This window comes from Zonotrichia albicollis, unplaced genomic scaffold (genome assembly GCF_047830755.1).
Source record: "Zonotrichia albicollis isolate bZonAlb1 unplaced genomic scaffold, bZonAlb1.hap1 Scaffold_254, whole genome shotgun sequence".
Classification (NCBI taxonomy): Eukaryota; Metazoa; Chordata; class Aves; order Passeriformes; family Passerellidae; genus Zonotrichia; species Zonotrichia albicollis.
The window spans coordinates 2,219,941-2,247,134 of NW_027428428.1; the positions used below are offsets into that span (position 1 = coordinate 2,219,941).

A 27,194-nucleotide genomic window follows, 5' to 3' on the forward strand; every position below is an offset into this window, starting at 1 on the left:
GCCTTGTGAAATGAAGGGGCCATTGTGACACTGCAGAGCACCATGGACCAAGGGACCATTGTGGCACTGTGGAGCCTCGTGGAACCAAGGACATCATTGTGGCTGTGTTGGGCCACACGGTCCCAAGGGACCAGAGCAAAGCAGCGGTGCGGGAGTTAGCCTGGCTGTAACTCAGAGTCAACCAGATTTTACCCCGGAAGAGCTGGATGTGAGTTTCAAGCCCTAGGAATCATTTGTTTAACTTAGGCTGAGTTTGAGAGTTCTCCCATAAGCCTTTAGTGTTGTTATGCTAAGTTGTCCAAGTTCTCCTCTCCTATTGGTTATTTTTTCCCCCATAAGCCTTTAGTGTTGTTATGCTAAGTTGTCCAAGTTCTCCTCTCCTATTGGTTACTTGTTTCCCCCATTTGGTTATTGTTCTAGAGTGTTCTACCCTCAAGTGTATATATTGTTGCTTCGCTTTTATCTCAGGTCTTTGAATCCCAACCCTTGTACTCTGCTCAACTTCTCTATGTTAATTGTTTTTCACCCTGTTACTAAAGAACTTTTTGGGCAACTCCATTGATCCTGCTTGTAGGATCAATGGGGGCTAGGACGGTTGGGACGGACAGAGGCAAGAGATATCTGAAGCCAGGTCTTGGAACTTGTGGTTTATTGCAAAGGGTGTGGGTGCAGGGGCCTTGTTTGGAGCTGCCAGCCACAGCTCAGAGCAGGCCCAAAAGAGGAGCTCGAAAGAGGCGCCAAAAATGCCAGAAAGAGGAGGGCAGTTCCCATTACAATACAATAAATCTTCTGTGCTGCATATTCTAATTTTCACTAACCAATCTAGTACAAGATACAAATCTTATAGCATTTATATACAGCCTATAAGAATGATTACATGACCATACTGTGTTTTATTTTAAACCCTGAAAACTACTCTTTGGTCCCCTTCTGCACAGCTAGTAGGGTCTGCTCTGACCCTTGAACTTGTCTGCAAGCAGAGGGTATTGTTTCATCTAAAGGGGATTACCTTCAGCCGGCTATACCATTGTTTCCCAGTTGTTCAGTAAATAAGCTTGGTATCTCAAAGCTTGCTTTCATTTCAATCTCACTTATAGTTTCCATATTCTCAAAATGTATTGCCAGGCAATAATATTTATAAGGCTTTCCTGTTTCATCTTCCCCAGCATCTGATCCTTTTCATTTTAACCACGCTTGCCCTGAAGTTGGGGAACCAGAAAGGTTTGCTACAGCCACCCTCATTGTGACTTTTGGCACCTGAACAGGGACCCTGAATTTTGTGCTGTTCTTTGTATGACAAATCATGTCAGCTGGGGTTAGCTGATGGATAGGCCAGCGCTCCCTGGGATTTTGGGTTCTGTCGGGCCAGCAAATTCATCATTATTTCGAGGGACCTTTGCCAGGATTCACAGGGAACAACGACAGTTTCACCTGCCTAGGATTGCAGGTAGGTTTGGGGAAATGCAGGACAATTATTGCCCATTTTGCTACTGTGTTCTTACAATACGCATCCACATCCCATACCTGATTTGAGGTGTCCAGTGGCTGTTCCACCTAAGGTGGAGAAAGAGGAAAATGGGCAGCCAGATGTCCAAAGCAGAAAGGTGTGTATACGGATGTTTTAAGTTAATTCTAACTGATCATGACAAAATAACTGCAAAGAAAAAATTAAAATCAATCTTGAGGTGGATGATTAAAAATTTTCCAGATGCCCCTGAGCCTGACCGTCCTCCCTCCATCTTGGCTCCTCCACTTCCTGCTACCACAACCTTCTCTTCCACCCTGAATGAACCTCCAGACTCCACCCCCATGACTGCAGGCTACGCCTCCATTTTCAATCATTCCACCTTCCACCTTCACTCTGGGCCATGCTTCCAGAAGGCCAGCCTGGAAGTACTCCATCCTAAATCCAGGCCCCTCCTCCCCAATACCTGAAAAAATGGCAGTGCCCCTTGCCTCACCCTCTGGCAACAATATAACCCCACAGGTCAAAGATATTACGCCCAACGGTCAGACTATTTCTAATCTGAATGTTTCTGCTCCAAGTTATTCTTCCTCCCCAGAAGACAGTTTGGACTCCTCAGAGCCACCTCACTCTTCAACCCCAGAAGATCCCTAGGAAAGGAACGAGACTGGCAAATAGTCTGAAAATTCCTCATTGTCGCTGTATGTTATGAAAGAAGGGGGCAGAATCCCAGGTATCAGCCATTGGTTTACAACAAAATCACGGATGTGTGTAGGGCAGCTAAAGACGATAGGAGGGACCAACCTTGTTTTAATGGCCTAATGAGGGCCATGTTTACAGCATGTATCTTAACCCGCTAAGATTTAAAATATATTATGACCATGTTGTTGTCACCTACAGAATACACCCTGTGGGAAGGGGGATGGAAGTATATACTAAATCAATTAATAGCAATGACTATGTTAATAATGAGGCAAGGGCAGAATTGACAATCAACCATCTAGCTGGAGAAGGACAACACAGCCTACCAGATGATCAAGCAGCAGGTATGCCCAGAGAAGTATTGGATGATATCAAAGAGATGGCTTTGAAAGCTTCAATCCAGGTGTCAGATGGCAGCACCCCCAGTTCGGCCTACCTTGGGTGGCTGCAGCTAAAGCTTTAAGACCATTAGACCATCTTGGGTGCCTGTTAAGTAAGCAAACCAATGCTACCTCCCTCACATTGAGTGGCCTGCTCTCAGACATAGAGACCATCAGACAGGCCACCTTGCAGAACAGCGATAGAGTTTTTACTCTGGGTATATGGGCATGGCTGTGTAGACTCTGAGGGCATGTGTTGCATGAACCTCTCCAGCCACAGCGAGTCAATCCACAAGAGCATTCAGGTACTGAAGGAATGGTTCAAGAAGCTTCAAGTGGAAAACAAGGACTGGTTCAATAAACTCTTCCAATCCAAGGGACTAAAAGGTTGGATGATGTCTAGCTGAAAGAGGACTATTAATTCTCTTAGTGGTTGTTGCTGTATTGTTAATTGTCCCATGTTTGTTTGGATGCTTTTAGAAAGACTTACAAAATTCTTTCAGTTCCATATTTGTTGTAAAAGAGAAAGAGGGAAGATACCCAACAAAGGATCTTCATGGAGGCCTTGGACAAGAGAACTGGAGATCAGGATGGCACAAAAACCTCTCAGACACTCAATTTTGGAAGGAAATTCCTTAAAAGTACCTAAAAGTATACTAAAATCCATAAAGTACCTTAAAAACCTTTAGTATCTCAAGGCATTAATGAGCCCCACTCAGTGTCAGTACAAAGCTCTCCAGGGACTCGTTAAGACAGATAATTGGGGCAATGATTGCACAAACCTCTCACACAGTGTGTATCAAAAGGGAAACACCAAGTACCTTAAAAAAACTGAAGTACCCTGAAGCATTAATGAGCCCCACTGAGTGTTGTTACTGACAGAGCCTCTCCAGGGACTTATTACAGCAGATAATTGGAGGCCAGGATTGCACAAACCTCTCAGAGACTCCAAAGCAAAAGCCAAACCCAAAGTCGTTTCAAAAACCTGCAGTCCGTACAGGGAGCATTCAGGAGCCCCCAGGGCCATTGCTGAGCAAGGCTCCCCAGGGACTCCTTCCAGCAGATCCTTGAGGCCACTGGGATGTGGGCTAGGGGGGATGCTGAGGGCAGGACAAGGGGCTGACAGTGCCCAGCCTGGCTGGGGCTGTGCCAGGAGGCCCCAGGGCCTCAGCACAAGGTGTCTCCTCCCAGCCCTTGGTGGCACAGAGCCTGCTGTGCCCCAGGGCACCAAGACTTGGCTTCTCTTTGTCCCCACCTGTCATCACTGCCTCCACTTCTCTGCTCTGCCTGGGGCCTGGGGACACGTCCTCAGTGGGACCCATTAAAAGTCCAAGAAACTTTGGAGTTGGATTCTGCCTTGGAGTTCTGGAGAGGTTTCTTCAGCTCCCTCTCAGGGACTGATGTTCAGGGCCTGAGCACAAAGCCCCAAAGGCTCATTAAAGTCCTTGTGCTGTGTGTGTGCTGCTGAGCTGGGCTGGGCTCCTGGCACAGAGGCAGCTCCTGGTAACCAAGAAGAGCTTCAAAAGCACATTTCTCTTGATGAGCAGCTCTTCTGCCAGCCCAGCAGGGCTGGGGCACTGCCTGCAGCCAGCCAGGGCACAGCACAGGGGCACAGAGAGCTTCAATCAGTCAGGGCTGGGAAGGTGCTGAGAAGTGCCTGGGGCACAATCACTGCCAGCCCTTGGCACAGGAACCTCTGGCTGCAGGACAATGCAGCTGCAGCTCCTGGAGCCATCTCCTCAAGCTGGAACATCCCAATGCCTGCAGACCCTGTGAGTACATTCTCTGATTGTCTCTTGTGCAGAACAGCCAGGGGTGCCCAGGGCTGTCGTGCAGAGCAGGGTCCTGCAGCCCAGGGCGCTGTGCTGGGGCAGGGACTCTGCTGCCTGCCAGGGACAGCTCTCAGCCAGCCCTGGCAGCTGCTCCCAGCACTGGGGGACAGGTTCTGGGTGGGAGGAGACAGCTGGTCAGGCTTGGAAGTGTTCTCCTTATGTGGGGAAGATGCTGCCTTTTCCAGGACTGCTCCCATCCCAGCATTTAACTGCAGAACATTTCCAAGTAGATTATGCAGGGAGCATAGTAAGACAGGGGTAGCAGGAAAGGGGAAGTCCTGCATTTTCAATCTATTGTTTTGGGTTACCTGAATGGGAAATTGACCATAGATATTCATTTTAGTTCAGCTTGAGGCAAATTAAAAAAAAAAAAAAATCTCTGATCTAAACAAAGCAGGCAGTGACAGAAATCAACACAGGGCCCCTCCCAGGCAGCATCAGTGTCACTATTCCAACCTCCTCAGGGTTTCTCAGACGTTGCCATCAGAGCCTGCAGAGCCAGAGCTGCCCCTGGGCAGTGCCTGAGCTGGGAAGGGTCTGCTGGGCAGAGCTGAGCCCCCAGGGCTGGGCTGGGCTCTGGCAGCACTGGCAGGGCCCAGCCCTGGGCACAGGGAAGCAGCTGCTGGCAGGGACAGCTCTGGGCAGCAGAGCCCTGGACAGGAAGTGGGGGGAAAGTGCCCCCACACTGTGCTGGGATATTTAAAATCCTCTCCAAACCCAGTTATTCCATGATTTCTTTTGTTACAGATCCCCATGCTAAGGCACAGCAAATGTCCAACAGCAGCTCCATCAGGCACTTCCTCCTGCTGGCATTGGCAGACACGCGGCAGCTGCAGCTCCTGCACTTCTGCCTCTTGCTGGGCATCTCCCTGGCTGCCCTCCTGGGCAACGGCCTCATCATCAGCGCCGTAGCCTGCAGCCACCACCTGCACACGCCCATGTTCTTCTTCCTGCTCAACCTGGCCCTCAGCGACCTGGGCTCCATCTGCACCACTGTCCCCAAAGCCATGCACAATTCCCTCTGGGACACCAGGGACATCTCCTACAATGGATGTGCTGCTCAGCTCTTTTTCTTTCTGTTCTTCATTGGAGCTGCATACTATCTCCTGACCATCATGTGCTACGACCGCTACGTGTCCATCTGCAAACCCCTGCACTATGGAACCCTCCTGGGCAGCAGAACTTGTGCCCACATGGCAGCAGCTGCCTGGGCCAGTGCCTTTCTCAATGCTCTCATTCACACTGCCCGTACATTTTCCCTGCCCCTGTGCCATGGCAGTGCCCTGGGCCAGTTCTTCTGTGAAATCCCACAGATCCTCAAGCTCTCCTGCTCTAAATCCTACCTCAGGGAACTTGGGTTTCTTGCTGTTACTGCCTGTTTATCATTTGGTTGTTTTGTATTCATTGTTTTCTCCTATGTGCAGATCTTCAGAGCTGTGCTTAGGATCCCATCTGAGCAGGGATGACACAAAGCCTTTTCCACCTGCCTCCCTCACCTGGCTGTGCTCTCTCTGTTCATCACCACTGCTGTGTTTTCTCACTTGAAACCCCCCTCCATCTCCTCCCCATCCCTGGATGTGACCCTGTCAGTTCTCTACTCAGTGGTCCCTCCAGCCCTGAACCCCCTCATCTACAGCCTGAGAAACCAGGAGCTCAAGGCTGCAGTGTGGAAACTGATGACTGGATGGTTTCAGAAACAATAAACTGCTGGCCAATTTCTGCAAATCACTTGAAATGAAAGTGATCTTTGATCCTTCTTGTTATTTTCATTTTGGAGGTTCTTTCTCTTTTTATTTTACTTTTTTAATCCTGTTAACTAACAAATATAATTGTTTTTGCCATTTCTCATTGTGTTTCTCTCCTCCTTCCCTGTGGCCACAAACTGTGTCAATGAGCTCTTGGTGCCTTTAAAGTAACTAAAAGATCTCCCAGCAGTTTTTTGCAGAGATGCCCTTGTGTTGCCTTCTCTGGAGCTGCAGCAGCAATGTCTGTGTGCAGAGCTGGGGGCAGATCAGTGCTGGCCCAGCAGCTGTGCCCAGCAGCAGCAGCATTTGGTGTTGCCAGTGCTGCTGCCGTGGCCCTGCCCCGCTGCCCTGGTGGCCCTGGTGTTGCTGCAGGGCCTGAGTGCTCTCGGGGCCGGGCACAGCCCTGGGGGTGGCAGTGCTCCTCATGGAGCTGCCAACAACATCCCCCCTCTGCAGCCCTGGCCTCTCCCCCAGCTCACACCGGTGCCCCATCCTTGCAGGCACAGACACGGCAGCACTGGCTCAGCAGCCCCTGTTTGCATTGCACACAGCAGGCAAGAGCACCCCCATGCTGTTGGTGTGGGGACATGAAGCTGAGGGAGCACAAATGCCATCAGCCCCTGGGGCCAGCAAGGGCTGGGGGACACCAGGGAAACCACTCAGCTTTGTCCTGGCCTCTGCAGTCAGCCAGAAAGTTTGTTCCCATCAGCTGGGAGTTTCCTATCCCACTACTGCAGGTGCTGTTTCTCAGAGCCAGGGCTGCCTGGCAGCCACCCCCTAACTGCCCCGAGCATTTCCTTTGCTTCACCTTTGCTTTCCTTCCTCTTTCCTGATCCAGATTTCTTCCTGTTGCCCACCCCTGTTTCCTCCCCTGCAAACAGCCCATCCCTGTTTGCCCTTTCCTCTCTGGCCCCACTCCCCATTGCAGTTCCTGACTTGGCACCATGGGAACGTCCCTTGGGGAGCAGGACCATCCTACAAGTGCTGCAGGAATTGTCTGCAGGCTCCTGCAGTGCCTCACGCTGCTCCCTTGCCAGAGGCACCCCAAGCCAGGGGGGCACATCTGGGCTGCTGTGTCTGGCTCTGGGGCTCCCTGTTCTGGGCAGTGAGGAGGAGCTGCAGAGGCTCTGCAGGACTGACAGGATGGGCTTTGGGGCTGGCAGGAGAAGCTGAGGGACCTGGGCTGCTGGAGCTTCTGAAGAGGAGGCCCAGTGCTCATCCTGCAACTGCTCCAAGGGTGGATTCAGAGAATCCCAGAATCAGCAAGAGTGGAACAGGCCATGGAGATCATCAAGTCCAATCTGTGCCCTGACACTGTCTTGTCTCCCCTGAGCCTCCTCTTCTCCAGGATAAACAACCCCAGCTCCCTCTGTTGCCTCTCACAGGACTTGTATTCCAGACCCCTCCCCAGCCTTGTTGCCCTTCTCTGGACATGCTCCAGCCCCTCCATGTACTTGCTAAGTTGGGAGCCCAGAATTGGTCACAGCACTCGAGGTGCTGCCCAAGCAGTGCTGAGCACAGGGGAAGAATCCCTGCCCTGCTCCTGCTGGCCACACTGTTCCTGATCCAGGCCAGGAGCCATTGGCCTTCTTGCCCACCTGGGCACACTGCTGGCTCATATCCAGCCTGCTCTCCATCAGTCCCTGTAGGTCCCTTTCTGCCTGGCTGCTGTCCAGCCACTCTGTGCCCAGCCTGTAGTGCTGCAGGGGTTGTTGTGGTGAAATTGCAGGACCCAGCACCTGAACTTGTTAAACTGCACCTTGTTGGATTTGTCCCCTAGATCCAGCCTGTCTAGGACCCTCCAGCAGATCAACACTCCCAGACAAATTGGTATCACCATGGTTCCATGAGGCCCCTGAGTGTCCCAATGGTCTCCATGATGGTTTCAGAAACAATAAACTGCTGGCCAATTTCTGCAAATCACTTGAAATGAAAGTGATCTTTGATCCTTCTTGTTATTTTCATTTTGGAGGTTCTTTCTCTTTTTATTTTACTTTTTTAATCTTGTTAACTAACAAATATAATTGTTTTTGCCATTTCTCATTGTGTTTCTCTCCTCCTTCCCTGTGGCCACAAACTGTGTCAATGAGCTCTTGGTGCCTTTAAAGTAACTAAAAGATCTCCCAGCAGTTTTTTGCAGAGATGCCTGGAGCCGGATGACTTTGTTCAACACAGATTTTGGGATCCGAACTTGGCTTCTACTATTTTGGATTTTCTCAATTTCTATTTCACTTTCCCGGTTTTGTTTAATTTCTCCCAAATCATTATATATAGGAACTCCCAAACTTGATCCAGTTTCTTTTGGTAATAAGAAAATTGGTGTAATCACCCTAGCAATGCAGTTGCCAGATGAGATCAAACTTAGGGGTTTAGAGCTCCCCTGAAATGTGTTCCAAAAGGGGTTTATCTCTTTTCCAGTACACTCATATAAATACTTGTAACAAACAATTTTTCTTACCATTTTCACCATTTCTTTGCTTTTTGCTAGATCTGCTGAGCTTGTTTCAGCAGCATCACATTCAAAGCAAAACCAGGCTTCCTCTATAGGGCACTCTCCTAGGAGTGGCTGCCTAAAAGTGGCAGTATTCTGGGCTATCCAATACATTCTCTTATTTTTCTGATAAAGGACCAAGTGGGAGAGGTTAACATCATCAGGGTTAGAACTAATGTGGACTCTTGACAAGGAGCTCACTTCCTCCTCATAGAGGGGTTGGTAGCACTCTCTGCACGGCTCAGCTGGGCTCCCCTGAGCACCACCAGCAATCAGAGCCATCATTACTACCCTTCCCAAGAGTCCGGTATGGGTCATCTTGCACAGCCTGCCCACCCGGCCTTGCCTCTTGGGGAATTTTACTGAGGAGAAGCTTCCAAGCTCTTTAGAGTCCCTTCTACCCGCTTCTCTGGTTAAGCCTCTCTTGGTCTGTTCCCTACAAATTTTAGTTTCCCCCCCAGGGGAGTGTTCTGTAGAGGGTTAACCTGGAGTCTTTAGAAGTATATTGGGGAACTTAAACTAGAATTACTTATTTACAGCCTTAAACTTTTTACCAACATAATTTACACAAAACAGTTTTGAAACATTTTAAGCAATATTAGAACTCTTGATGCCAATTTTTTCCCACACAGTTCAGTCTTTTTGACTCTTCCTTTTAAGAGTCAACTTTAAATCCTTTGGTCCTTTTGTCACAGTATACTCAGGTGATTTAGCTTGTGAAGTGGATGAATCCTTATCCAGTGCCCGGAGGTGAGTGGTGTGGACTCTGGCCCAATGCCAGAGAGAAAAACTGGGACTCTGGCCCAATGCCAGAAGGAGAAAGGGGTGGAGTCCGGTCCAATGCCAGAGGGAGAATGGGGTGCACTCCGGTCCAATGCCAGAATGCCAGAGGGAACAAAATCTGGTGTTGAATCCTGGTCCAATGCCAGGGGGTGAGAGTGATGTGAGTCCAACCTTTTTCATTTTGGTCTTCACAGTCGAATTAGTAAGAGTACCTGAAATGGGCTTTCAAACACAGGTATTAATGGTCTGCTATTTAATGATTTTATCAAAACTCAGCTTCTCTGTTTAATGTTATCAGTAATTTCTCTTTTTCCATAGCTTGTATGTTTCTCTCATCAACTTCTACATACTCTGTATTTTGCAAGGAGTTGTATTTCTCAGCTAACTTAACTCTCAAAGTACTTTTATTCTCCTATTTTTCTGTGTATTTAATTCACTGGTTTTCTGTTCTATTTTTCAAGATGTTATTTATTTATCTCTTGCTTCTGTTTCTTACTTTCACTTACAGCTTAAATATTTCTTTCAACTCCTTACACTTAATTTTTTCCTTTTCTTTTTTTTTCTTTACACCATTCTTCTACACAATACACTTCCCTCTAAGAAAATGTGGTAAAACTTGTAACTACATTACCTCTATTCTAATTTGTTTATATTCACTCTCCAATTTCTCATTCACTTTCACACATTCCTCCACACCTTTAAGACACAAATTTATTGCTAGAAAATCACGGGTCCCTATAGCCCCCCCTCACCTTGGGGTTGGCCCACAGGTCTCATATCTCTGGGCCTCTTGGAAGGGCCCAGACTCTGGTTGCCCCTGGTGCACATTCACCTGTGAGGCTGCCTGGGTGTCACTCACACTCTTACAGCTACGGCTCCCTCACACATCTGGGGAGCACTAGTCTGGTTTGCAGGTCACACACACACACACACACACACCTTGGTCACAGCCCCCACCCGCCTGGGGGACACAAGCCTGGTTTGCAGGTCACACACACACACACACACACACACACACACACACACTTCCACTGCCCCCTTCCCACCTGCCCGGGAAGTTGAGGCTGACTTTGCTTGTGACTCACTCTCACACACACAACAAGACAACAATAAGGTGCCTTTTACTTTCACACCACTTATTACAAGTTTAGTTTTACTGGCCGGTTTTGGTGCTATTGGATATCCTTTCTGCCTAGCTGTTTTTGTCTAACTTCAGATGTTATTTTGTTGAGACAGGACTTATCTGCTCCTGTATCAACCAAAAATTCTAATTCTTCGTTTAGGGGTCCCACCATAAAGTTTACCAAGGGCTCTTTTAGATGTTTCATCGGGTCCCCTAAAGTGTAAAGCCCCTGACCCTCTACTCATCACCTCTAAGGATCTTTCCAGACATCATCTTGTTCCCTGGCTATTGCCACATCGAGACTGAGCTTTCTACAAAACCTCCTGGTGTGTCCTGGCTCTCCACAGTAATAGCAATGTCGTTCTCTCAAAGGGACTTGAGGGGTCTCCATTCCTTTTGCACTTGACAGTACAAGAGCCCTATCCTTGCCTCCTCCTGGTGGTGGACCCGCCCACCCTGCACTTTCCCTAGCTACAGCAACCATGATCTTAGCCTTGGCCTTTGCTTTTTCTTCCTCCCTCCTTAAATACACCTTCAATGCCTCTCTTAATAACTCATTTATGTCCTTCGCTTGCCACTCTTCCATCTTTTCCAGTTTCCTCCTTATATCAGGCCAAGATTTGGTAACAAATTGGACTGTTAGTAGCATTTGACCTTCTGGGCTGTCTGGGTCTATTCTAGAGTACAACTGGAAGTTCCGCCTTAGGCGATTAAGCCAGGCAGCAGGAGCTTCCTCTTTCTCCTGCATGCCCTCAAATGCCAATTGGGTGTTAGTTCCTTTGGGAACTGACTCTTTGATTCCCCGTATTATCAAAGACCTATATTCCCTCATGGCCTTCCTCCCCTCCTCCTGGTTAGGGTTCCAGCTGGGATCCGTTAGTGGCAATTTCTGTTCGCCTGATGGCACCTGGGGTCCTGGACGGTTATCTTTCTCCCAAATTCTTATGCCAGCCACCCTAATCATCTGGACCTCTTCTGGGGAAAACAATATGCTCAGGATGGAATTCATCTCCCCCCAAGTGTAGATATTTGGACCTAGAAATTGATCCACTTGGTTAGCTATGCCCACTGGGTCCTCAACTAAACGCCCCAACTCTTTCTTGAATCCTCTCACCTCAGAAGCAGTTAGGGGAGCATTCACAAAGCCAACACCTCCTGCTACTCCTCCCATAGGAACCTCTCTGAGGGGAAAGAGTCTCTCTGCCTTGGAGATCTTGGATCTGGTACTACAGTACGGCCCATCTTCAGATGCCAAACTACTTTGAGGGATATCTGGGTTACCCTGAACTTTCTGCCCATCAGCAGGTGTATTTGTTGATAGCTGTTTATCGGGCGAGGAGGCATTTGTGTCCCAACTAGGAGGAGGTAAAGGGACAGCAATAGGAGGGGGAGAAGAGCCTGAGTGAATATTAAGTGGAGCTGGAGAAGGGGTGGAGAATGCAGCAGGTGGAGTAGGCACTTGTGGTGGTGCAGAAGGAGCTGGAGGGGATACTGGGTTTATCATAGCGGAAGCTGAAGAGATAGAAGGAGGAGTTTGAACAGGTGGTAGTGAGATGGCAGCCGGGGGAAGAACCGGACCTGCCATTTGAGGTGCTTGAAGAAGAGGATTATAAGGTGGAGGGGCAGAAGGAGGAAGATAATCCAGGGGATCCCATCTTTTACTAGTCTTATCATCCCCTCCTTCATTCCCCTCTTTCTTCCTCTGTACCTTACAAATTCGCACCCCTTCATCCCCAACAGCGCTCTTTAACCAGCAGGCTGCATACAATAATTGCTCAGGATCAGTACCTCCTCGAGCTGTCAGATAATTATTTAATTGTTGGCACATCCACTTATCCTTTGTCCCACACCAAGGCCATCCTCCTTGTAACTCTAATTCTGGCCACACTTCCATACAATAATGGATCATTTTCCCTTTATCTAATCCCTCCGTGGCCTCTCTAGAATCCCATTTTACTAACAGTTCTCCTAAGGGACTATTGGGAGGTATGTCCCTCAGCCTCTTGCCGGTCTTTTTACTATTACACCCTCCCATTTTACAGGTCTCAACAGTAAAAAATCCCAAAGGTGCCTTTACTGACCAGTAATTTCAACAAAGAACCTTCTTTGAGGAGCTTCAGCCTCCTCCACTGAAACTTCAAATTTCTGCCTGATGCTCAGGACTTTATACTGAAACAACTCCCCAATCTCTTGATTGCCCAACTTTCCCCACGTCAGGTCTTACATCTATCGGGACTTGAACACACGAAACCTCGGCCTAAGAATCCGGGTCATGCCTGACTCCCTCAGTCAGGAAAAACAACTGCCTGATTTTAGTTTGCCTAACCCACCAATTTTTAGGCTTCACCGTATCAGGACTTAAAAGCAAACCACAGCCTCCTTCGCTGGGGTTTGTGCCTGGGTCCTGTGCCAGGACTTAATTTTGCCTGCAGGGCTTGTGAGCTACCCGAATCCTTCTCGGGACTGATAAAATCTTACGTGAATCCTTCTCGAGACTTACAAATGCTACCCAAATCCTTCTCAGGACTGACAAATCTGCCTGACTTCCCTCTGTCAGGGCCTATTTTGGGTGCGTGCCACTCATACAAATATTCCCTCCGCACGCCCGGAGGGGGGGAGCCCTTTATTCCCCCTTGGGAGACGACTCACTCACGCTAAATCCAAGCTCCGCCCCCTGTTCCCGGCCAGCCCCTTCGCAGGAGTCCAGAACCGCGGTACTGAGGAGTCCCTCTCACTTCGAAAGTCCGGCTGCCGGCCTTCATCTCATTCACACACACATAGGCACGTCTCCCGCTCCTGCCACTGGCTTTCTCACCAATCCGGTGCTCCGGTGCTCCTCTGCGTCGCTGCTCCTGAGCCGATCCCTCTGGTCCTGGTAGCCAGCTGTCCTGAAGTCCAAGATGGCCAGTCTTGAGTCTTCTTACGGCGTGGCTATTCCGGACGAGCGCCCCCAGCTGAAATAAACAGGGCCAGGAGACTTCTTCTCCTTTTTAATGCCTTTATTAAAATTGATCAGCTCAGGATTGGGCGGCTCGGCAGGGCTGCAGTCCCCGTCGCGTCTCCCAGGGCGACTCAGAGGAGGAGGATATGCGCAGCTCTGTCCACTAGGGGCAGAGTCGGGGATCCAGTCCTCATGGGAGCCTTAGGGCGTGATGTCCCCGTCAGGTGCTGCTTTCCCTGGCTTGGTCCTGTCTGGTCCCGGCGTCCGGACGACTCTCTGCTCAGGGCGAGAGGGGCTCCGAAGGTGTTCAGCATCTCTGCAGGCTCAGCACTCGGCTCCTCACGTCCAGACATCACTTTAGTCTCTCAACTCTTATTTGGCTCGTTGTTTTTGGGGTTTTTTCTGTGCCTCTGGAGTCAGGGTCCCACAAAGCATTCTGGACTTTGGAGTCACTTTGCATAACCCCCCCCCACCCTCTCAGGTGTCTTCCCTATGCTGTAAGAGAGCACTGCCTCGGGGAAGAGCAATCTACCGCACCCAGCCAGGCTTTTTACTAATACAAAAGAGGAGATAAGCCTTAAGGACCCGGTATTACAATAACAAAGCACTAAGAATCCTGGCAGCGCCTGAGACCTGGCTGCGTCCCTGCAACTCTTTCTCACAAAAAAAATATTAACTGAATTTTTTGTTCATAACAATATTTGTCCATTTTAGAGCAGAGCCACCAAGAGTTTTGCTCCCTGCGGCGCGTGTGTCGAAAGGGGGGCCGAGCCCCCCCGCACTGGGTGCGGCGCGCGCTCCGTCCGCACTGCAGCCATGACGGCGTGGCCGCTCCCCCCGCAGCGGCCCCGCTGCCCCCGCGGCGGCTCCCCGCGGTGTCGGAGCGGGCGAAAAAACTTCTGGTCTCACGGCGCGGCGGCGGCTTGGTTCAGCTCCCGCCAGGGCCAGGCCCGGCATGGCTGCAGCGCTGCTGGTGCTGCTGGTGGCCGCCTGGCGCAGGCTGCGGGGCGCGGCCCGGGCCCGGGGGCTTCATGCGCCAACAGCAGGCCGGGCTCCGTGGCCGCAGCTCGGCTCGGCTTTCGCGGCGCGGCTTCCCCCGCGGCGGCGGCTCTCCCTGCCGCTGCCTCTGTTATCACCGCTACAGCGCAGCACTACAGGCGGTCGTTCGGCGTGGCTGCTCAACGTCTTGACAGTTTTATCACTGTCCCATGATAAATCACCGAATTCACGCCATCCATTAAACTCGTAAATCGTATGGAGGTTAAGGAAAACCCCTCCAGCACAGCCATCAGTCCAAAGTCCTGTTAAATACTTTTGCAAATTCATCCCCTTAATCTGCGGTTTTTATAAATATGCTGCTTTCCTTTTTCCTACCTAAGTTTTCCAGCGCTGGTTGCAGCCTCTTCAAGGTCACGGCAGCATGTCTCAGTCGAGCTCGTCTTTACGATCACTCGAGGCACACGACGCGTATCAGCTTCTTTTTTATCCGCTTTATCGTGTTTTTCTGCCGTCCCGCTGCTTAGGACCTGACCTGGTTTTCACTTTGCATGATGCATCACAGTATCACTGTCGGGTGGTAGCATTATGTTGAAGTGAAGGGAGTGGACCCACCTTTCTTGATCAGCATCGACTCCAGTTTATTGATCAAATTAGACACCTTTTATAACAGTGCTAATTCACTTCATGCATATTGCAAAATCTGAGCTCCCAATAGGCTGTAGAGAAAACTTCAGCTCCTCCTTTTGTTTACAATACCTGAAGTTAGTTTATTGAAACCAAGATCAGTGTTCGCACCATGATATGAAAAGTTCTCAAAACCTTCATATCTGTTCCCAGACCGGCCATCTGTTCCCAGTAGCAGCCAAGGACAGAACAGTCTGAGAATCTTGTTGTTTATATAAAAGGTGGCTGAGAACCTTAATTATTTACAGGATCAAGCCTGGGAAAGGCTGCTTTACAGAAGGCTTCTATCTTTCCCTCAGCTGAGTACCTTCATGGCCTCTTTCTTTAAGCCATGTCTGCACCAGGTTCTCCACACACAGCCACCTCTGCAGCCCCAGCCCAGCTCCTGAGGGACCAAATGAGCGCAAGTCCCACCTGGGGGAAGGGCCCAGCAAGACCAAGGCGTATTGAAGGCTGACCAGAAGGCAAGAACACATCTTGACCCTGCCTCCTCTTGGAACTTCCATCTGAAGAGTGCTGGAATCCAGGGCTTGGTAGCTCTGTGTGTGCTTCTCTGTATCTTTTTTGTCTTTCTTTCTGTCTGTGTCTTCTTCTGTTTCTTTGCTCCTGCAAATTTTGATTAACATTAAATTGAAAAGGCTTAGCGTTTGTGAAGTTGAATGGGCCAAGTCAATGCTTTGAGAAGTGTTTTTTGTTGATTGAATGTCATAGAAAACCTTTTTTCAAGGTTTCTCTGATTTTCTAAAATTACCAGTAAAGACTGGTTTGCTCTTTTGAGCTCCTGAGAATCTCTAGTTGGTATTTCTCCATTTCATCCAACTCAGAGTACACAAACAATTGTAATTCCTTTTAAATGTCTCCTTGAGAGAATTGTTTGCGGTTTTAGCAGTCAGGGCTTGTGTGTCCTGCTTGGCCCAGCCCAGGCAGGGCTTTCCCAGCCACATTCCACACTCCATTGCCCAGCTGGAGCCCCTGGTGCCTCTGAGTTGTGCTGCCCCAGCCCCAGGGACGCTCTCCTTGTCTGCCCATTCCCCCACGGTCTCTGGGCAGGGATGGCCTCAGTGGGGGCTGCTGACATCCTCAGCACCTTGGAGGCTGCTGCTGAATTTTCCTGCTCCAGAGGCTTGTTCAGCCTGCAGCTCTTCAGTGCAGGAATTCAGTGTCCCAGGGCTCATTAGCATTCAGAACACCTTAACAAGCCAAGCCTCTGGGGATAATTTGATTTTAATTTCCAAATCTTTTGTGGTTAATTAGACAGATCTCAGTAGTATATCTGCAGTGAATGCAATATATTTAAAAAGACAGTGAGAAAGGATTTTTCAGGTCCTGTTTAGCTTTTTTTTCCTGATAATTCATTGATATGTGCAGTCTCCAATTGACACTGCATCCAAGTACCTCCTCATGCATTTTGAATGGATATGAAAATCAAGACACTCCATGGCTGACAATCAATCAGACTCTGTCCCTACCCCCACCCCACCATTTCCCCCATCCAAGCACTGGCACTCAGAGCAGCCTTGTGCAAATCTGAGCTCCCTCCAGCCCAGGCTGCACCTGCAGCTTTCAGCTCCTTGGCTCCAACTCCCACCTGCTTTCCTTGGAGAAGGAGCTGCCCGAGACACTGACAGATGTTCATTTATTGTTAGTCAGCAAAGCCAAGGGAAGGCACAGTTCCATCAATGCAAAAGTCATTACTCTGTGGGATATTGAATCCACTTTCCACAGCAGACAGTCTCAGAGCAATGGAAAACCTTCTGAGCCCAGCACAGATCCCAAGGTCCCCCCAAACCCTCCCTTCCCCAATTCTGCACAGATTTGCTCTTTGCACACATGAGTCACAGGCTGAAGTCAGGAGCTCCCTCCATGCCCAGAGGGAGGAAAAGAGAGAAAGGGGATGAAGAGCTCTCCTGTGCAGAGCTGTCGGATCTCAAGATCTCAGTCCTGAGATGCTGAGCCTCCGAGACCAGCTTGGGGGTCTCGGGAGTCCTGGAATGTTGCCAGAAGTGTCTGGTAGCTGGACTTTAACCCTACACAGGAGACGACAAGGATGAGGGCTTCACAGGGTGAAGGGTGAAAAGATTAGCTAATTAGAGGGTGAGAAACAGGGTTTAGGATTTATGTACAGGGGGGTTTAGAGGAGTAAGATGGAGGAATTGGGGTGTGTCCTGTCCTTCTTCTTCTTCCTCTTCTCCTCCATCTTCTTTGGCCACGGTGGCACCTTTGGAGTGGTTATTACTAAGAGTACACCGAGTTATAAGAATAGATGGTATTGGGGAAAAATGATAAATATTGTATACGTAACAAAGGGTATAAAGATACGTGGCTGCCCGGGAGGGCAGAGACAGTGTGCCCATGGCTGACTGCTGAGCAGATCTCTGGTGGCTGAAAGAACATCTTTTAGATAAACAATTAATAAACATAAAACCAGAAAGAAGAACTGAAGCCTCTTCTCGTCCTTCGATACGCGGGCTGCCCCAAGGCCACCCCGGGCCTTCCAGGCCCCTCAAACAGCCGAGATAAACCGGACATTTGGCGGTCCCTGGCTGGGCTCCACCACCACAACCTTTCGGGGGGAGAAATCCGGACACAGAGCCAAGGTCCAAGTGCAGCCCCTGCAGTGGGAACCACAACTCATCAGGTTTGTGTCCTTTGGGCTCAGGGCCTGGTGACACTCAGAGGCACAGAAAGGTTTCTTGCCAACAAACACACGTTGAACGCAGTCTCACTTTCGCAGCCACTGGAGCTGACCGGCTGGCTAGCCGCTCCTGGAGTGACTGGTGGCGACTATGAATCCCGCCACTCCCAGGTTCTCGGCAAGAACCCCTGAGTACTGGCTCCGTCTGCGGTGTGGTGATGCAGGCGAGAGCAGGACTGTGAAGAACTGAGGTGATGGAATGAAGGAGTGGACACGCGTGTGGATGCCAAGGCACTTTTTTAGCCCAGGCTGGGCCAGTGACGGTGTCAGGTAAAAACCGTTAGGGAGGCACTTAAAAAGGGGATGGGGGCAACAGAAGAGACACGAGGGACCAATGAGCAAAACCCAGGGGAGCAGCGAGGGACACAACTGAACCAATAGGAAGCTCCCAGGGGAGGGAAAAGGCTGAAGGGAAAAATCATATTCTAGGTGAGGGATGATTGACATAGAGGATTCTTGACATGAGAGGGGACGGTTACAATGATTGACAGGCAACAGGTAGGAGGAACAAACCATTAGGAGGGAGAACATGGAGGGAACAGAGGGTCAAACCAAATTCTTAACTTATAAAAAAGAACCAACTTTACAATAAACCCATATAAAACACACACTATGCTACAGTCGAACATTTGAACAGTTTAATATCCCTCACAGCTCTTTCCTCAGCTCTCTGTGATGTACCAGCAGCATCTGAAATTTCCCCCATCCCCAAGGGATTTCTGTACACAACAGTTTTAGGCAAAGACATAGGAAAAACTAAGTGATAGATATAAACGCAATTAAGATGTTGACTAACATGATATTTATTGAACTTCAGAAATATGGGGCAACTTTCTGCACCTCAAAGCATGAAACCAGTCATTTGAAGGGCACTTGAAAGACCAGAGAGCATCTGGAGGAGGAAATCAAAAAACAGCAAGGTAGACATTGATCCAGCTGCTCTAGTGAAGGGGCGTCCTTAGACATGGCCATGTAACCAGGAGAGCTGGAAATACATGAAGGAAGATTGAGAGGAAGCAATACACTGGATATTGGTGACACAAGTCCACAGGAAGATCAGTATTTGTTCTTCTGCCATCATTACACTCCCAGGAAGTTCCTGTTCCTGGTGGGAAAAAAATGCCATGGCTTAAAAATACTCAAATGACCCAGGTAACAAAGATCCATTTGTATATTAGGAAACTAACCAGTATTAAAACCTCTGCTGCTTTCCAGGCAGACATCAGCTGTGTACCCATGGACAGGCAGTGCCACTTGTGCCCTGAGGTGCCCAGCTGGAATAGGATGTCTCAGAGAGCATCTGAGGGAGAGCAGAGCACCTTGCAAGCAAGGGGAAGCAAGGGACCATTGTGACACTAAGCAAGGGGCCTGGTGGCACTAAGGGGACAATGGTGACACTGTGTGTGACATGGCAGCGCAGATGCAGGGGGCCATTGTGACACTGTGGGGCTTAATGGAAGCAAGGAGTCCATTGTGACAGTCTGGGTCCTGCTGGAACCACAGAGGCCACTGTGACCCTGCAGGGCCTTGTGGAACCAAGGGGCCATTGTGCCACTGTGGAACCAAGGAGAGTTTCCAGGGAGAGCCTGGAAACAATGGAATCGAGGGGCCATTGCACCATTGCAGGGACTCTGGGAACTGAGGGAACAATTGTGACACTGTGGTGCCCCGTGGAACCAAGGGTCTCTGGTGACACTGCAGGATTTTGTGTCACCAGAGCTCCATTGTGACTCTGCAGCACCAAGGAATTCATTGTGGCGCTCTGAGGCCTCATGGAACCAAGAAGCCTCTGTGACCATGCAGGGCCTTGTGGAACCATGCAGAGCATTGTGACAGAGCAGGACCTGGTGTCGTGATGGGGCCATTGTGACACTGCAGGGCCCCATGGAACCAAGGGGCCAGTGCTGCTCCTCAGGGACTCCTGGAATAAAGGAAAGATGTTTGACACCATGGTGGCCATTGGGATCAAGAGGCCCTTGTGACACTGTGGAGGCAAGGAGAGCATTGCTGCACTCAGACACCCCATGGAACCAAGGATCCATTGGGATACTGCAGGACATTGGGGGCCATAGTGGCATTGTGACACTGCGAGGCCCAAGGATCCAAGGGAATTTGTGACACCAAGGGGTCCCATAGAACCAAAGGGACCTTGTGACACTGGGAGGCCTCATGGAATCATAGAGACCATTGGGATGCTTTGGGGCCTCATGGAATCCTGGTGACACCAATTTGGCTGGGAGTATTGATCTGCTGCTAGGCAGGAGGGCTCTGCACAGGGCCCTGGACAGGCTGGATCCAGGACCCAAATCCAACAAGGTGAGGTTTAACAAGTCCAAGTGCCAGGTCCTGCACTTTGGCCACAACAACCCCTGCAGCACTACAGGCTGGGGACAGAGTGGCTGGAGAGCAGCCAGGCAGAAAGGGACCTGCAGGGACAGATGAACAGCAGGCTGGACATGAGGCAGCAGTGTGCCCAGGTGGGCAAGAAGGCCAATGGCTCCTGGCCTGGATCAGGAGGGTGTGGCCAGAAGGAGCAGGGCAGGGATTCTTCCCATGTGCTCCGTACTGGTTGGGCAGCACCTCGAGTGCTGTTTCCAGTTCTAAGCCCCCTGTGATGAGCAAAAAGATCAAATTTGTTCCAGGGAAAAGTAAAGAAAGCAAAGGTAATGGAAAGGAAATGCTCAGGGCAGTTTAGGGGTGGCTGCCAGGCAGCCCTGGCTCTGAGCAAGAGTCTGCAGTGGCACAGGAAACTCCCAGCTGATGGGAACAAACTTTCTGGCTGACTGCAGAGGCCAGGACAAAGCTGAGTGGTTTCCCTGCTGTCCCCCAGCCCTTGCTGGCCCCAGGGGCTGATGGCATTTGTGCTCCCTCAGGTTCATGTCCCCACACCAACAGCATGGGGGTGCTCCCCCTGCTCTGTGCAATGCAAACAGGGGCTGCTGAGCCAGTGCTGCCGTGTCTGTGCCTGCAAGGATGGGGCACCTGTGTGAGCTGGGGGAGAGGCCAGGGCTGCAGAGGGGGGATGTTGTTGGCAGCTCCATAAGGACGCTCTGGGACGCTGTCCTGGGCTGTCCAGTGCACTGGGGATGGATCAGCCCCTGCTCTGCTGCTCCTTCCCGTCTGCCCCAGGGCCCTTGCAGAGCCCCAGCCATGCTGTTTGTCCCCAGCCTGCCCACGGCCAGCCTGGGGCTGCTCACGGGGCTTTTCTGTGCTGAGCAATGGCCTGGCTGTGTTCTTGAGAGAGCCTGGGCAAGGAGCCTGGAGCCCCCAAGCCCTGGCCTGAGGCGTCAGCGCTGCCCCAGCAGTGCCCATGGCCTGTCCCTGCTGCAGCCCCGGCACTGCCACCCCCAGGGCTGTGCCCGGCCCCGAGAGCACTCAGGCCCTGCAGCAACACCAGGGCCACCAGGACAGCGGGGCAGGGCCACGGCAGCAGCACTGGCAACACCAAGTGCTGCTGCTGCTGGGCGCAGCTGCTGGGCCAGCACTGATCTGCCCCCAGCTCTGCACACAGACATTGCTGCTGCAGCTCCAGAGAAGGCAACAAAAGGGCATCTCTGCAGAAAACTTTGCTGGGAGATCCTTAAGTTCTTTTAAATACACCGGGGGAGCAGCCCCTCATTGACACAGTCTGTGGCCACAGGGAAGTTGGAGGGAAACAAAATGAGAAATGGCACAAATAATGAACTTTTTCTATTGAAAAGATATAATAAGTAAAACAAAGAAAAAGAAATTACAACAAAACAAAATAGATCAAATATTACTTTTATTCCACATATTTGGCAGTATCGGGCAAGTATTTTAATGTTCCTGAAAGCATCCAGTCATCAGGGTCCACACTGCATCTTTTAGCTCCTGGTTCCTCAGGCTGTAGAAGAGGGGATTCAGGGCTGGAGGCACCACCGAGTACAGAACTGACAGGGCCAGATCCAGGGATGGGGAGGACATGGAGGGGGGCTTCAAGTAGGCAAACACTGCAGTGCTCATGAACAGGGAGACCACAGCCAGGTGAGGGAGGCAGGTGGAAAAGGCTTTGTGCCGTCCCTGCTCAGAGGGGATCCTCAGCACAGCCCTGAAGACCTGCACATAGGAGAAAATCATGAACACAAAAAAGCCAAGTGATAAACAGATGGAGAAAACAAGAAGCCCAAGTTCCCTGAGGTAGGATGTGGAGCAGGAGAGCTGGAGGATCTGTGGCATTTCACAGAAGAACTGGCCCAGGGCACTGCCATGGCACAGGGGCAGGGAAAATGTATTGGCTGTGTGCATGAGAGCACTGAGAAAGGCACTGGCCCAGGCAGCTGCCGCCATGTGGGCACAAGCTCTGCTGCCCAGGAGGGTCCCGTAGTGCAGGGGTTTGCAGATGGACACATAGCGGTCGTAACACGTGATGATAAGGAGAAAATACTCTGCTGAGATGAAGAACAGAAAGAAAAAGAGCTGAGTAGCACATCCTTTGTAGATGTCCCTGGTGTCCCAGAGGGAATTGTGCATGGCTTTGGGGACAGTGGTGCAGATGGAGCCCAGGTCGCTGAGGGCCAGGTTGAGCAGGAAGAAGAACATGGGCGTGTGCAGGTGGTGGCCGCAGGCTACGGCGCTGATGATGAGGCCGTTGCCCAGGAGGGCAGCCAGGGAGATGCCCAGCAAGAGGCAGAAGTGCAGGAGCTGCAGCTGCCGTGTGTCTGCCAATGCCAGCAGGAGGAAGTGCCTGATGGAGCTGCTGTTGGACATTTGCTGTGCCTTGGCATGGGGATCTGTAAGAAAAGCAATCACGGAGAATTTGGGTTTGGGGAGGGCTTAAATATCCCAGCACAGCTTTGGGGCAATTTGCCTCCTCTGCCTTCCCAGGGCTCTGCTGCCTGGAGCTGTCCCTGCCAGCAGCTGCTTCCCTGTGCCCAGGGCTGGGCCCTGCCAGTGCTGCCAAAGCCCAGCCCAGCCCTGGGGGCTCAGCTCTGCCCTGCAGACCCCTCCCAGCTCAGGCACTGCCCAGGGGCAGCTCTGCCTCTGCAGGCTCTGATGGAAACGTCAGAGCAACCCTGAGGAGGCTGGAAAAGTGACACAGATGCTGCCTGTGAGGGGCCCTGTGCTGATTTTCATCAGTGTCTGGTTTATTCACATCCTAGATAACATTTTTATTTTTATAAATTTGAACTGAGAGATTAACAGCTATGTGCAACTTACCATCCAGGCAACCCAGATTAGTAGAATAAAGAGCACGATTTTCCCTTTTATGCAGCTCCCGCCTTGCTGTGCTCCCTCTATATTCTATTTGCAAATGTACTGCAGTTTATTGCCATGCTGGGAGCAGTCTTGAACATTGCAGCATCCACCCCACGCAAGTAGAACATTTCCAAGCCTTACCAGCTGTCTCCTCCCACCCAGATCCTGTCCCCCATGCTGGGAGCAGCTGCCAGGGCCGGCTGAGAGCTGTCCCTGGCAGGCAGCAGAGTCCCTGCCCCAGCACAGCGCCCTGGGCTGCAGGACCCTGCTCTGCACGACAGCCCTGGGCACCCCTGGCTGCTCTGCACAAGAGACAATCAGAGAATGTACTCACAGGGTCTGCAGGCATTGGGATGTTCCAGCTTTAGGAGATGGCTCCAGGAGCTGCAGCTGCATTGTCCTGCAGCCAGAGGTTCCTGTGCCAAGGGCTGGCAGTGATTCTGCCCCAGGCACTTCTCAGCACCTTCCCAGCCCTGACTGATTGAAGCTCTCTGTGCCTCTGTGCTGTGCCCAGGGTGGCTGCAGGCAGTGCCCCAGCCCTGCTGGGCTGGAGAAAAGCTGCTCATCAAGAGAAATGTGCTTTTGAAGCTCCTCTTGGTTACCAGGAGCTGCCTCTGTTCCAGGAGCCCAGCCCAGCTCAGCAGCACAGACACAGCACAAGGACTTTAATGAGCCTCTGGGACTTTGTGCTCAGGCCCTGAGCATCAGTCCCTGAGAGGGAGCTGAAGAAACCTCCGCAGAGCTCCAAGTCAGAATTCAAATCCAAAGTTTCTTGGACTTTTAATGGGTCCCAGTGAGGGACACGACTGCGAAAGTGTCCCCCAGGCCCCAGACAGAGCAGAGAACTGCAGGCAGTGATGACAGGTGAGGACAAAGAGAAGCCAAGTCTTGGTGCCCTGGGGAACAGCAGCAGGGTCTGTGCCACCAAGGGCTGGGAGGAGACACCTCATCCTGAGGCACTGGAGCCTCCTGGCACAGCCCCAGCCAGGCTGGGCACTGTCAGCCCCTTGTCCTGCCCTCAGCATCCCCCCCAAGCCCACATCCCAGTGGCCTCAAGGATCTGCTGGAAGGAGTCCCTGGGGATTCTTCGCCAGGAATGGCCCTGGGGGCTCCTGAATGCTCCCAGGGACTGCAGGTTTTTTAAAGGACTTTGGGTTTGGCTTTTTCCTTGGAATCTCTCAGAGGTTTGTGCAATCATGGCCTCCAATTTTCTGCTGTAATTAGTCCCTTGGGAGGCTTTGTCAGTAACACCACTCAGTGGGGCTCATTAATGCTTTCAAATACTCAAAGTTTTTTTAGGTACTTTGGATTTTCCTTTCCACACTGAGTGTCCAAGCAGTTTTTTGCCATCCTTGCCTCCATTTCTTTCCTCCAAGGAGTCCATGAGGAGCCTGTGTTGGGGATGGACCTCAGTGGGACCCATCGATTCCTCAAGACACTTTGGGGTTTTCTTCCGACTCTGACTCCAGAAAGGGTTTGTGCAATCTACTCTCAGGCCCTGGGCTTCAAGGGCTAAGCTCCAAATGTTCATTAGGGTCAAGCAATTTCTGACAAACCATGGATCTGCCTTTATTTCCCTCTGGTCTAGTTCAGTTCAGCAAGGACTTTTCCTTTTACAGTTACGGAGAGATATTTCAAAGAGCTTCTATAAAATAGGCAATCTTTTTTTAAAGAGTGTATTTTATTGCTGTGCTCTTTAAAGAAGATGTGATTGCAGCATTCTGTGATTGATATTGATGTAGGGCCGCTCCTAAGGAGGTCTGGCCAGGTCAGTGAAGTTGTACCTCGCAGCTGACTCAGTGTGGACAACCTTGCCTCACATTCCCAAACCCCATGTGAGAAACTATTTTTACTTTCAAAAATTTAAATGCTTTATTAAGGCCTTTTGAAAATACAGCAGAAGACTGAATAAAGAAAAGAATAAAGCACCGGGAGCAAAGGATTCAGTCACTGTGTGCTCATCTACAAAATGGATGTTCTGTCCTTTATACCTCTAGCCCCTCCCAAAGTCTTGTCAATTGACTCCTTCTTCTCTGTCCAGTGGTGGAGATCACTGTCTTACACCTTGACTGGAGCTCAGGTGCTGCCATAGTAACAAGCCCACCCTCCCAAATGCCCCAACTAATGAGGCCATCCTGTGATAACAATGCAAGGGGGAGGGGATGGATAACTATACATCTACAAAATGTCTCTTAACGTATATTAAATATTCACCCCTTAATTGTGAGAGTCAGCCATAGGATTACTCATCTATAACAGGCCCCCCTTTTCTTTTTCTCTAAGTCATTTTGCTCAAACAATTAAGTAAAAAATTTTCTCTCTCTCTTGAATGAGTCATACCAGCATCTATTAATATAGGCAAGGACAGTGGGAACAGGAGAAAAAATCTCAGGTTTTCCTTAGACACACTTATTTGGAATGGACAAAAGGGAATCCCAGAGGTCCAGCATGGCTTTGACTCCCATCTACCGTACCCATGTGGCTGCTACCCATTGTTGGTGCATCTTAGGGGTGAGTACAGAGGCCAACTCGGTCCTGCTCTCCAGTCCCTGTTGAATTAAAAGACAACTGAGGAATGACAGAGGTCTGGTATGGCCTTTGGTCCCTGCCTTACCATGCCTACGGGTTTGCTACCCACAGCAGGGCAATGGAGCCTTCTTGGTAGCAAACAAAGGGGCCAAGTGGTCTTTCCGCCCTTCTTTTGTCTTATTTTCTTAAAGAAACTGTCCCATTGCCTTGTACAGACCCTTGTGTACTTCCCCTCAACAGATGCTGGTAATTCTCACCCATGAAAACAGGAAGACAGTTCTCGAGCTGGTTGGTGGAAGCTTGACTGTACTTTTTGGGCATCTTGGTGTTTTTCTGGTTCTCTCTCAGTCTCTGCTTGAAAGTCAATCTTGTTTCACCCAGCCTCGATGTTACAGTCCATTCTTTGGGTTCTTCTCCTGGGCCTTTGACTCTGTTGCCATGAGTCCATCCCCACTCTGCAGTTCGCACGGCCGATTCGGTGGTGAGCAGTACCTGAAAGGGACCTTCCCACTGAGGAGTTAAGAGGCTGATCTCTCCATGATTTAATCATCACCCAATCCTCAGGATTAATATTATGGATTCTGAAATCCAGGGTGGTAGTTTGAGGAATTGCCCCTTTATGTCTTAGCCCTTCTAAGGTTTGTGCTATGGACATAACTTATTTCTTGGCATTGGCTTCCCCTTCCTCATAGGTGGCAACCTTCTGGGGTGAGGTCAGGAAGGGTAACCTAAACATCATTTCATAGGGTGAGACCCCCAGATCAGACTGGGGCTGGGTTCTAATTCGTAATAAGGCCAAAGGGAGACATTTTATCCATGACATTTGGGTTTCAATCTTTAGCTTAACTAGAGCTTTTTCAAGATTTGATTCATTCTCTCTACACAACCAGAACTCTGGATGCCATGGACTGTGTAATTCCCATTTCACTCCCACAGCTTGAAAACTTCCTGCAATATCTTCGATGTGAAATGAGTTCCCTGGTCTGAATCAATCCTGTTTACCATCCCACACTGGGGAATGATTGATTCTAGGAGTGTTTTACTCACAACATTGGCATTGGCTTTCACAGTGGGTACCACCTCTACCCAGTGAGTCACATGATCTACTCTCACTGCCAAAACTTCCACCGTTGTACCTGGGGAAGCTTGGTAAAATCTACTTGGATGTTTTGGAAGGGCCCTAAGGCTAGTTTTTGCCCTCCTCTGGGTGTTTTCCTCATGGTTTTCTTATTCACTTGTTGACATATCACACACTCTTCAGTTACTTGCTTAGCTATTCTGAAAATTCCTTTGCATCCCCAATCCCTTAGAAATTGATCACTTAATGCTTTTTTACCCCAATGTGTTGTTCCATGTATGCCTTCTAACATTTTCCTGGCAAGGGGTTTATTCAACATTTTCCTCCCATCTGCTAATCTCCACTTCGCTTCGTTATCTTTCTTGGCTCCTGTTTTAAGGAGTTCTTTGACTTTTGTCCCACTGAACACAGGGACTTTTTTCATTCCTCTCATGGGTGTTAATACCATTATTAGTTTATCTGTCTCTGATTCAGTTGCATTTTTAGCTTCAAAATCAGCTAAATTGTTCCCTCGCACCTCCTGAGTTGCC

At 50.2% G+C, this 27,194-nt stretch overlaps 1 protein-coding gene, 1 long non-coding RNA gene and 1 pseudogene across 3 annotated transcripts in view; 2 read left to right on the forward strand and 1 right to left on the reverse strand.

Moving 5' to 3' along the window:
• Window positions 1-27,194, forward strand: part of LOC141727738 (uncharacterized) — a 667,665-nt gene that overhangs the window by 326,340 nt on the left and 314,131 nt on the right. The window lies entirely within an intron of this gene.
• Window positions 5,150-6,082, forward strand: LOC141727744 (olfactory receptor 14J1-like; annotated as a pseudogene).
• On the reverse strand, window positions 21,639-25,907 carry LOC141727745 (olfactory receptor 14J1-like). The gene is made up of 2 exons (XM_074534030.1): window positions 25,844-25,907; window positions 21,639-22,249 (listed from the first exon to the last, which is right to left on the reverse strand). The coding sequence occupies exons 1-2, from the start codon at window positions 25,905-25,907 to the stop codon at window positions 21,639-21,641; spliced, it is 675 nt and encodes a 224-aa protein (XP_074390131.1).

Excerpts from the sequence above, each read along its gene's own strand:
- LOC141727745 (XM_074534030.1), bottom strand. The coding sequence starts at position 25,907 with ATGCCCAAAAAGTACAGTCAAGCTTCCACCAACCAGCTCGAGAACTGT. Across the intron at positions 22,250-25,843 it reads CTGTCTTCCTGTTTTCATGG|CAGAGTATTTTCTCCTTATC; the intron begins GTGAGAATTACC and ends TCTTCATCTCAG.